Raw genomic sequence first — 12,254 nt, 5'->3', positions numbered from 1 at the left:
TGGATGGGCAGCGGGGGCCTGGTGTACGTTAATTGAGAGGAGTACAGGGCAGCTTGAAAGAAGGCACAAAGCTGGCAGGGGGCAGAAGAGATGAGGAGGGAGGTGAGGAGCTCCACTCTGGCAGATTTCGTGCTGACGTGGAAAGAACTTATTGCTTTCTCTAAGAGCTCAGGAGCTGTGGATTTTATTTTCAGGGCTTGCAGTGAAACATAAAAGTCAGCAGAGGTGGCAGGAGGCGATGATGATTGCGTGTGAATGTTCATGTCTTCATTACTACTTACACACGGGGAAGAAAACAAATAAAAGCCTCTTCCCAGGCAACTCCCACTTTGGAATTTCCCTTTCAAATTCTGACTGTACTCATCCTGCAGAGGCGCCGGAGGGACAGCAGGAATCAGCCGGAGAAGAATCAAGTAGTGTTTGGGTTTGACTAAAGGAACAGGGAGAGCATATTTCTCCCTCCACCACCAGGACAATTCTACATCAGTGAATTGCATCACTTGACCCTTCACAGCCACACTCTTTAGGGGAGCCTGCTTCTCCTAAGCTAGCCTCCTTAGCAGCTGCAGATCTTACTGAACCAGCAGAAAAGGGCCAACCCAACTACAGATCCCAGCACACAATGCTGGGTCAAAACCAGCGTGCCCCGTGCCGCCTTCACGGTGAAAGATGAGCTAGCTGGATAAATCCATTTTGTACAAACCAGGTGCAGCCCTCGGGCTCTCTGCCAATTGTCAAGGCTGCCCTCAGGTCAGTAATGTGCTGGCACCTCTGCGCGGAACCCCAGGAGGACAGCCACTGGTATTCCAAAAAGGCGATTTCAGAGTTACAGGATATAGCAAACAGGTGTGTGGTTGCACTGATAAGCTATTTGATCATCTCTATTATATATATATATATATATATATACACACATATACATACACACACACACACACACACACACACACACATATATACATAAACACACACACATATATATCAGTATTTTGCTTTATGGGGAAAACTAAGCTTTTCTAGCCTAGATGCACTGGATAGCCTGTTAGTATATCACAGAATAATGGAAACTAGAGACAGAAAAGACACCACAAATGTAATATATATTTAAGTGCCTTCACAGGGAGAAATACCAGCTACAAAAGAGCTTTTTCATCTAGGTCAGAAAGGCAGAATAAGAAACAATGGTTGGAAGTGGAAGCCAGATAAATTTCAGTTAGAAAACAGGCCACTTTTAGCAGTAAGTTTGAACAAACTACCAAGGGAAGTGGTGGTTTGAGTCTTCAGATTAAGTCTGGATGCCTTTTGGAAGATAGGCTTTAGCCAAGCAAAGTTACTGGGCTCAATGCAGGGGTAAATGTATGAAGTTTAATGGCCTATGATATTCAGATGATCTAGTGGTCCCTTCTGGCCTTATGCTCTATGAAAATTTATCAAATCCCGGACCAGCTGGAACTCCCCAGTTGTCACAGTGATACACATCCCATGGCCACTCAGAACATCACAGCAACAAAAGGGATAAAATTTGGATCCTCTTGCTCCAGAAGTCCAAGCCTCTTCCAGCCGAGCTAAGGGATAATCTCAATGAGCTCTCAGCAGTATAGGGCTCATTACACCATTTAGCATTTTTGATTCCACCATATCTACTAGGTCAGTGGACAACTATTACAACTTGAACATACCTACTGGCCAGTTCATTATAAGCTCGTCTAATCCACAGTACAATTTAGCGATTGCTCCTCCTCCTCTCATATGCAGATGACAGAGCTCAATCCAGGTTCTTAAGCAAAGCATAGCCTCTGTATCATAGGAGGCAAGGGGTAAACCACCCTTCAGATGTTGGGTTGGGCACACTTCCACCACATGAGTTATTGTCTGCAACACTGCTCCACAGTCACAGCACGTGGAGGAAATGCGTGCCTGTCTATGGTTGCGGCTACTCTGGATGAGCCAGAGTGTACCCTGTTGAGGCTGGTCCAGGATCTACGATTAAGTGGACAAGGAGGCAGGTGCAGCGATGGACTCCTGAATTTACTCAGTGTGCTAGACTCTCTCTCCCACCGATGCTTCCACTCTGTAAGAACCTAGTTTTCAGCTGCCTTGTGGTGCTGACTATCCACACATGGTAAAGGGCCAGTAGTACTCCTCTCCAGCAGTGGGTGAGCTGCTTTAGCAAAGGAGTGTCAAGAGATCAGCCACTGTCTCTCACACCCATCTGCAGGAGTGGAATTCCTCCCCTGAATGTAAGCAGAACTTGGAGTTGGCGCTGCAAGTTGTTTCCTGTTTGAAAATGGGGCATCAGTTACCCGGAAATGTAATCGGTTGATTTTCACCTGTCACAGCTCTCCAGGCAGACTTGACAGTCATGGCATCTTGTCGAAGGTCTGCCAGAACAACGTGCCCTAACACAGACTGGAGTATAATTCAAGCAGCCACTAATAATACAAGTGGCCAAATTCAGTTCCATGTAGACAACCTAAGCGTAGCAGCTTCACCCCAGACCATAGAGCAGTTTTCAGCTGGAGCAAACACCAGAGACAGATGTATGAAGGACCAAAGGGTCTGCTCCCCAGGAGATTCCCGATAGTTTTTGCATCAAGGCGATACAGGAAGAGATCTTAATTTTCGGGTGTTCCCAGCAAGCGCGGCATGTCAGGTTATGGTCAAATTTTACTCCTGAGTATGTGACAACTGATTGCTAGGACATATTGAACAATGAATGAAGTCTGGCTTTAGTGCCTGAGGAATGCAGTGGGCTGTCTACATTTAAAGACATATGTGCAATTTCTATAGCCATCATCTCTGTTACTCTAGATTTTCTGACTATAAAATCTCTTTGTTTTCAGTGATGAATAGCAACAGGCTCAATGAGAGAAACCACCTGCTGTTGTTTAGATGAAACAACAGCTCACCTCTTTTAGCTAATTTTTGACATTCCATTCAATCCACGAGTTATTTTCTGGGCCTTTCAGCTGTTGGGTTTCTAGAGCCTTGCAGACATTTTCACCCAGCTCTGATCTTCATTCATCCCCTCTGGCTTTATCTCACCCAATCTTAATTAACTCTCACCAGCTGACCCCACAAGAGGCCAGCCAAAACGCAGCGAAGCCATTTGTGCAGCCTCGGAATGTGTCTGGCGCATCTGCCCTTCAAAAACACTCGACCTCTGGCCAAAGCAACATGGTGAAATAGAATATATGGCAGACAGCAGCAAGGACAGTGTATTGAATGGTGTGCAAGCCCATCTAATTAGCAATACAGGAGAAAGGATGGTTCTTTTCCATTCATGCTAAGCTTTCTATCCTGAGGGAGTAGGCTGCAGGACAGTCTTTCACCCCTTCTGGTGGAACATTCCATCAAAACCTACTGTGACTACAGGAAGGGTGAAAAAATTTGTGCTGCAATTGCACTAAACTTTGCTCATCCGGGTTTTGATTTTGCGTCTGGTGCGGTTTAGATCCAGACCCGTCCTGCCCCTCCTGCAAAGATCAGGCTCAAAGATAAATGGTTCCCATTTTTGCCTTCCTGTCGTAAACATCCCCACTGACGAGGCGAGGTTCCTGGAGCTGTCAGAATCCCCATCACTAGTGCTTCGCACTTCTCTTAGTCACCAGGGCCTCCTCCACAAGGCAGTGTACACAACATCATCACTAGCCCCAAAAGAAAGCAGCCTGGTGTTTCTGTTACCTACTAGCTTGCTTCATTTTTATGAACTGGTGTTCCTAATCCTGTGGGTTTGATTCACTACCATTTCAAGCTCAGCAATGCGCCAGCCTATGTGGCCCGGCCCTCCCAACTATCCCTATAGCAGCAAGCCAACATGCATAGCCTGGCATTCCCAAGCACACTTGTATATGGGTGGGAGATAAAACCTTTTGTTAGGGAAACAAATCCACTCCAGTCTATAAAAGGAAACTACAGGCAGTGAGATAAACATCTTGAAATGCACTTGCTCCACCCCAACAGTGTCCTTTCAGAGATTCAGAGTGTGACCCCAACACTAGAGGCTCCCCACTACGGTAACCCAGAACAAGCTTGCTCCTGGCTCTTTTCTGCGAGGCAGTGGACTCATGCTGGGTGGACTCCACACCGTGGCTCTTACCTGGGAGGGGGGCTCGGTGGAGCTTGTGGATACTGCCGGTCAAAGACATGCATATCATAGGCAGGGGGCGAGTAGACGGGAGGAGGCTCTTCATCCGAACTGTCTGGTTCCAGCGTCCGCTCCAAAATCTACACAAATAAATGAAGGAGAGCGAATAAGAGACCAGCCACGGGTCAGCAGAGGAGAGCTTGGACAATGCAAGACATGCCTAGGGAGGCCTGATCCTCTCCTCTCACATACACAGGTGTAAATCAGGAGCAACTCTGTAGATGTCCATGGAGCTGCACTGGTGTAATGTCAACATGGGACCAGAATCAGGCCCATCACATACTTTACAGCAAGCTAATGTGGGGCTGCCAAACCCAGCAGTGTCCCTTTAAGACACATTGTAATAAATCAGTGGGTGGGAAACTTGTAGTTATCAGAGACATCTTGACCACCTAGTGGAAAAATGGCTAGCTGAATACACATAATCTCTACTCCTTGGAGGAAGGGGCAGGGATAACATCTTTCCCATCACACATGTTGTAGTTAGGGTGACCAGATGTCCCGATTTTATAGGGACAGTCCCGATTTTTGGGTCTTTTTCTTATATAGGCTCCTATTACCCCCCACCCCCGTCCCGATTTGTCACATTTGCTGACTGGTCACCCTAGTTGTAGTAGGACACCAGAACTCAGGGGCCTCAGCTGATCAGTTATAGTATTAATCACTGGTGAAACTAAACAAGCAAAACAGATAGGGCCGGGTGCATTTCATTTTGGTTTTTAAGAGTGTGCAACAATTCCTGCGCAAATCAGAGTCCCAATCTTGAAAGGTGCTAAGCACTCAGGGTTGGATTCTCAAAAGCACCTCACTTAGGCACACCAGTGCCACTGAAAGACATGAACTTTGCACACTTAGGTGATTTTTGAAAACAAATCCCTCCCTCAGCAACTTCTGACTTCTATGAGAAAAGTGAGCACCTTCCAGGATCAAGCAGTTGGCATGGCAACTCCTGGCAGGCTGCTGACTGTGGCCTTCAGTGCTGCACAGTGCAGTCATTCCTGGTTTTGCCTTTATCTCACTCCCTTGTAACTCCCTCTCCTCACAGCGTAGGGAGAGTCTGCAGTTCACACCCCAAATGGTGTGGAAGTAAGTGCGTTCTCCACACCTCTGCATTGCTCTGCACATGCAGTCCTGCGCTGTGAACACAGACCCCATGAAGATGGCCGCAGTGCACTGAACTGATTTTAAACACAGGTTTATTTTTCTCTGTTAGGTGACCAACTCCTCTGTAATCTCTCGGGGGAGGAACATGATCAGGCAAGGAGCTGCTTCTTGACCGCCTCTAAAAGTTGATGCTTCCGGTGACTGTGTCTTTAATTTGATTCTAGCTTTCTGCATCTCTCACCAGCAGTGATGTCACTTATGAGCTGCCACTGAAGGCCTTGGCTACACTTGCAGTTGTACAGCGCTGTGAGGTAAACCTGTCTTCGTACAGCTGAGTAGGGAAAGCGCTGCAGTCTGTCCACACTGACAGCTGCCAGCGCAGTGGCGTGGCCACACTTGCAACATTTGTAGCTGTGTTGGGAGCGGTGCATTATGGGCAGCTATCCCAGCATTCATGTGGCTGCAACGTGCTTTTCAAAACAGGGGTGTGGGGTGGAGTGTGACAGGGAGTGTGGGGGGAGAGAGAGTGCTTTTTGGAGCGTGTCAGCACTCTATTTTGCAAGTTCCGAACTCCCGGCCCCCTGCTCATTCATTCACTCACTCAAAGCAAACAGCAAACTGTTTGCTTTTTCTCTGTGGTACGAGCTTTGAAACCGGCACTTCCGCATTCCTGCAGCCGGTCACAACAATGGAGAGGATTGGCCACTTGACAAGGTGATCAGTACAGCGCTGCAGGTTGATTCCTGGTACACACTCACAAGGGAAAGTCGTAGCCACGCCGCTGTATCTCTTATGCTTCTCGGGGAAGTGGAGTACCTGCAGCGGTGTACAGCGCTGCAAGTGCCCTGCCAGTGTGGACGGGGAGTGAGTTACAGCGCTGGGGGAGGCTTTACAGCGCAGTAACTCGCAAGTGTAGCCAAGCCCTAAGGCATCTCGGTTCCCATCCCCACGATGCCCTCCAGGAACAGACTTCACGAAGGGCCTGATCCAAAGCTGTCTGAAGTCAATGGAAGTCTTTCCTCTGACCTCAAGTGCCTTTTAAAACAAACTGATCTAGCTGCATATTTCACTGACTGAACCATGCACTCGAATGTGTGCCTGCCTCACTAATCAACTGCAACCTGCTTCTGAACTTCTTGCATATTTTACTGACTGGCCTCCAGACTGACCCATTGCCTGACCTACTTTACAAAACCCAGAGCGCTGCATAGGTTGACAACTCACATGCACTTGGGAGTGGCTCTTAAACAGTTACTGGCTGCTAATGACTCAGTTCATTTAGTGCTCCTTTGCAGAACAAGCTACAGAATGTGAGGCCTCCTCTATGCCTAAAACTTAGCTCAACCTAACTACATGGCTCAGGGGTCTGAAAAATTCACATCCCTGAGAGACATAGTTAAGCCAACCCAAGCGCCAGTATAGACATTGCTAGGTTGACAGAAGAATACTTCCATTGACCTAACCACCGTCTCTCAAGAGGGTGGATTTGCTATAGCAAAAAAAAAGCTCATTCCATCACTGTAGTGTCTACACTACAACGCTACAGCAGTGTAGATGCCATGCTACCACTGTAGCGCCTGTAGTGCAGACATACGCTAAGGCCTGGTCTACACTAGGAAATGAGGTCGGTATAACATGTCGCTCAGGGGTGTGGACAATCCAGTTAAACCGTCCTAACCCCTGATGTAGACAGCACTAGCACCTCTTGGGGAGGTGGAGTACCTACCCCAGCTGGAGAAGCCCTCCCATCAGCATATGTAGCATCTTTGCTGAAGCACTACTGCTGTGCCGCTGCAGTGTTTTAAGTGCAGACAAGCCCTACGTAAAAAGATAGTGATGACTTATCTTCACGAGCTGGTGTCACATTCTACGTAAAGAGAGGTGCCCCCTGTGTCACCAGAATTGGGCTCTTGTGGTTTAGAGACCTATTTACTCATCTGAGCTACTGTAGTTTGGTAACGAGTCCTGTGGCACCTTAAAGACTAACGGACGTATTGGAGCATAAGCTTTCATGGGTGAATACCCACTTCGTCAGACACATGCGTGATGAAGTGGGTATTCACCCACGAAAGCTTATGCTCCAATACATCTGTTAGTCTTTAAGGTGCCACAGGACTCTTTGTCACTTTTTACAGATCCAGACTAACATAGCTACCCCTCTGATACTTGTAGTTTGGTAGTTTTTTAATAGGTGCAGCAGCTGGGTTACTGCCGGAGCCTCTCCCCTGTGGAAATATGGATTGAGATCACATACGAAAATGAGTCTGAGGATAAATGAGACACTAACCATTGACATCTCTCACTCTTGTGATGGAAGGTTCTCTTCAGGAAACACCCACGACTGGAATAAAATGGGGAGGAGGGCGGGCGCTCAGGATTGAGATACATTGACTGAGCAATGCAGGAACCAGGACGGGAATAGCAGGAGGTGCTGCAGATCACGATTCGAGGGGCACTGGCTGAAGTATGTAGGAGAAGAGCCTGAACAGTGCCTGCTTGCACTATTGTTGGGATAGGGCTAAGGGTAGAAGACCTTCCTTTTCCACAGGCCCTAATTTCAACCACAAAATTAGCTATAAAAAGAAATACACTTTGCTCACCAGCAAATTGCTGTGTAATATCAGTGGGTATGATGAGGAGTCCTGGATTGTTGTTAATAAACAATTTGCACTTTACATTAGAGGATCTTACATTGCCAAACTAGCATTAATTGAGTCTTCCAACTTCTCCATGTGAAGTAGGTAAGAGGCCCATTGACTGTCAATGGGATTTTGGCTCCTAAGTGTCCAAATCCCTTTTGAAAATGAGATTTAAACCCCTTAATCAGTTAGGTGTTTAAACACAGGACACAGGAATGCCTAAATGTAGTTTAGGCATTTAAAATCAGTTCAGTGCACTGCGGCCATCTTCGCAGGGTCTGTGTTCACAGCCCAAGGTCATACAGTGATGTCAGTAGCAGATCTAAGTATGAATTCCCAGGAGTATGAATTCCCAGTCCCCTGCTTTAATCACTTGTCAATGTTACTTTGCTATAAATATCACCATGACACATCATGTTGTTAGATGTCTATGCAGTTCCTTGGGGGGGGAGGGCGGGAGGTGAATGTGCACCAGTGGCAGCTCCAGGTGCAAATCTTAGGTATGTAATCCTCTGCAATTCTCCTCAGGGGCACATGCACTCAGAAAGGGCACTTTTAAAAGTGCCCCCCAGGCTTTGGCTGTTGCTTCTAGCTTGTTCACTGAAGTGCGCATGCCCTCTGGCTTTGGAGGCCCTGCTGGAAACAGTCCATGTTCTAGGGTTTCCCCATCTGGATCTTCCTTCATCTGGAAGATCCAAGGGTAACTGTGAAAGAAAGGCAGGGATATTTATTTTACTTAGATATTTTTTCTATGTGGGGCAACGTCCCAGGTGACCCGACGGTGGAATCACCACTGGAAAGACCAAGAAGAAGAATCCAAGAATGAGAACATTTTCTTTTTAGAAGTAGACAATTTGCAGAACACAGTCTGCTTTCTTGATACCTAATGCAGGCACAATACAACTGGAGACAGGAGGAGGAAGGGAAGGAGGAGGATGGTGTACATGATGCCTACAGCAGACAGAATGATATGGTTAACAAGGATCTAGGCCCAAGTCACAAAAATACAGCTCCCTCCTGATTGCATGACTCCAATTAGAAGAAATTAGACCCCCAGCACCTGTAAGATCCCATTGCTTTGACATTAGAAGCCACAATTCTCTTCTTAGAAATCCTTGTCTTCTCAGGTTGTTTTTAATCCATAAATAGTCGAAGAGCCTCTTGTAATCTGAAGCCAGTTTCCAGCTGCCCACTTTGCTAAGCCTGACACACAGTCTGTCCTTATCAGCTTTTGCAGGTAGAACTCTCTGCTCTTACTTTTCCTACCCACCCACCCACCCACTGTTCTTTTCTTCCTACTTTTTGTTCCTATGAAACAAAGCTCATCAAAATAGAGTGAGTGGTTACACCATCAGAAAGCGCAACTGAAGTTATCAGCCACATGCCTTTGCATTTTGCCACTCAACATGCCTTAAAAAGTTATTTGTTTGCAGAATAACTTTTCATTCCAATGAGTGAGAGTTACATGCACAGTTTCCACTCTGATATGAGGGTTCTAGTTCATACAGACCCAGAGAATTCCTTCTTAAACTACTTCGCCATAGTTTCTGCACCTCACCATATGTTACGATAGTATAACTGGAAGTGAACATATGGAGGCCACTAGATGTGTCTGTGTGCTTGCACAAAGTTCCAGATGGAGCATGTTCCCTGGTAAACAAAGTAGACAAAGCTGGAACTCAAGCTGTGTGGAAGTCTGTCTGTATCTTCAGTTAATAGCTGGTTGGTTTTTTTTTTCAATAAACACTTCCTTTTCAGTAGATCTCTGATTTTCTCTTGATACCCTGGGTCCTACCCACCATCCATCCAGTTATGGACTGGAAATCTGCTCACTCTGGCTAATGACACAAACTAAATGGATGCCCCATGGAATTTCCTTTCTCCATCCTCTCCCTCATGCACTCGTGTCATCATTTTCTACTAAGAGGTTAAAGAAAGTAAGTGTTGGGAGTCAGAACTTTAACTTTGTTTCATTTTTATTATGAACATAGGAACATACTGCTGTTTATCTCATCAGCAGACATAGGAAAGGGATGGCTTGCTATACCCCAGCACAGGGAACTCACCAAGTGAGACTTTATGTGTACATGTGATGGCCACTATCTTGGCTGACACCAGGGATTGAACCAGGGAATGCCAGACCTGAAACATGAGTATCTACAGCTCAAGGTGAAGAGACAGGCTCTATAACTGGGGACTGTAACAGACTCACATCCTCTGTAAATAAGACACAGAGAAAGGTATATAACACACACTGAGCAATGGAGAACTCACACACTTCATGCCCACACGGGAGGGAGGGAGAGCTGTAAACATGCATTAAGAGCAAACTAGACCCCTCATAACATTTAGATGCATCCTCACTTCACCACCTTGGTTTCCTTCTAGGTCATTAAGTATTAGCTATGCTTTTCCTAGTTACTTTGCTTCAATGTTTTGCCTTCTCTTTATCAGATCTTGCATTTGTCCTGCTTACAGCAAAGAAATCCTGATCATAGCCACTCTTCAATCTCAAGGTACATGAGGAACACAGAAATGAAAGAGCATAGAACTGAATACAGAGAATGTGTTAAATAGTTGTTGCTGACATTTCCTGTGACAATAGCATTGCAAAGCTGAGACTCTTCTGCTCTGAAAACTAAGGAAATATGACGACTTCTTACTCAAAAGATTTGTTTCCTTCCTTCCTCTTTAGTGACAAAGACTCAGTTAACTCAGTTCTAAATGTAGGGCCAAACTGTGGTGATGTTTCTTGCCCTCAGCCCCAGTGCTATTGGACCAGGCACTCTAACTGCACCTTCTCATGGCATATAAGCAACGCAAGGGCTGCCAAATGCAATCAGCTTTGGTGATCACCCAATCCAAGCTGCAGTTGAACCAATCACAAAGGTAAAAAAGAATGTTTATATTCCACTACCAATCCATCTAGCTCTTGAGGGACAACCTAAAAATTCAGAATACACTGAAGGTAAAATCTAGCAGCAAATATGACATGAGAAAAGAGATCCCTTTAATTAATACACTATCTGGGTATGGATCATTATACCAGTATAATATACACATGTACATTTCTTGAATGAGCAGACACTTCCTAGAGAGAGAGAGAGAGAGAGTGCAACTCAAAGAATGAAGTGCAATGCTCCGCACTCAGGCCCTGATACAGGAAACACGTACATAATTGTCAAGCATGTGAGTAGTCTTATTGACTTCATTGTATTTATACTGAACCGGAAGTTTAAATGTGTGAAGTCAACGTATTTGAACATAGGCACATGATTTCAGTGGGACTAGTCACATGCTTAAAAGTTAAGTGTGTGCTCAAATGCTTTGCTGAATTGGAGCCTAATACAGTGTCTTTCATCTGAGGATGTCATGGTGCTTTAAGACACTGGTTAATAAAACCACATTGTAAAGCGGGATAGTATTATAATCACTGTACAGGTGGGGAAACTGAAGTATATTGAGGCTAAATTGCTTGCCCAAGGTCACACAGGAAACGCCGATAACAGAACCCAGGAGTCCAACCACATAGTCCCTCTCTATAGACAAGAACTCCGATCCTTTTCCTGGATGCCAGTGAACAAAGCCCCCAACCCATGCAAGATGCGGGGGTAATGAATGTTACCTCTGGGGGAATACTGTCATCTGAGTCCGAGCTGTCATCATAACCGCTGCCGTCTAAATTCATCTGTAAGAGCTGGTCAATGGTGGCGTCCACAGCTCCATTGTTAGCCCTCAAAACACATTCAATAATGTCATAATCCATATTGGGGAACATAGTCTTGAAATCCTCCATGGCCTGGTTGAACTCCAGCCGTCGCACCTGCCTGGTGGGCCGGCTGTTGTTGAGTTCCTGGGCGGAAGAGCTGTTCCTTGAGCTGCCATTGCTGCTGCTCCGCCGGAACAGGCTTGTCATTTTTGAGAGCTGTTTTTGAAAAATGTTTAATCTTTTAAAACCTACTTTAGAAATTAAAAAAAAAAAAAAGAAAAGAAAAAAGAAAGAAAGAAAGAAACAAACTATAAATCCTAGGTGAGGAAGAGGTGGGAGGGGAGGGCGCCGCCTGCCAGCTTTGTGGTCAAGAAGCTACATAGCCATCCTTTAACGCTACTGCCCAGTAATCCAGCACACAAAGGGGAGACATCCGGGATGCCTCAGCAGAAGACCAGTAATTGCTGTGCCAACATGAAGGGGCCTGGTTCCAAGCAGTTCTCCACTGGGGGTCCTGTGCAGGACAGGTCTTCAGCAACACGACAGACTCCTGAGACACTGGAGCATAATGTAACCTGGGAACAAGAAACAAAACACACTTGGAACAGAATCGTGGGGAAAACAGATCAGAACGTTTTTTTTAATAGAAAGAAGG

General features: G+C 45.9%; 1 protein-coding gene across 1 annotated transcript in view; it reads right to left on the bottom strand.

Annotated features, from left to right (window-relative positions):
- The window catches only part of CUEDC1 (CUE domain containing 1), a 29,353-nt gene extending 17,498 nt beyond the window's left edge, over nucleotides 1-11,855 (bottom strand). Inside the window, exons 1-2 of the mRNA XM_065418371.1 lie at nucleotides 11,516-11,855; nucleotides 4,100-4,227 (exon numbers count right to left, since the gene is read on the bottom strand). Coding sequence (XP_065274443.1) covers nucleotides 4,100-4,227; nucleotides 11,516-11,806 — 419 coding nt within the window. The 5' untranslated portion in view covers nucleotides 11,807-11,855. The remainder of the gene's footprint in view (nucleotides 1-4,099; nucleotides 4,228-11,515) is intronic.
- Between the last annotated feature and the right edge of the window lie 399 nt (nucleotides 11,856-12,254).

Source organism: Emys orbicularis, chromosome 17 (genome assembly GCF_028017835.1).
Source record: "Emys orbicularis isolate rEmyOrb1 chromosome 17, rEmyOrb1.hap1, whole genome shotgun sequence".
NCBI lineage: Eukaryota > Metazoa > Chordata > Testudines > Emydidae > Emys > Emys orbicularis.
This window is presented reverse-complemented; position numbering and strand designations above follow the sequence as displayed.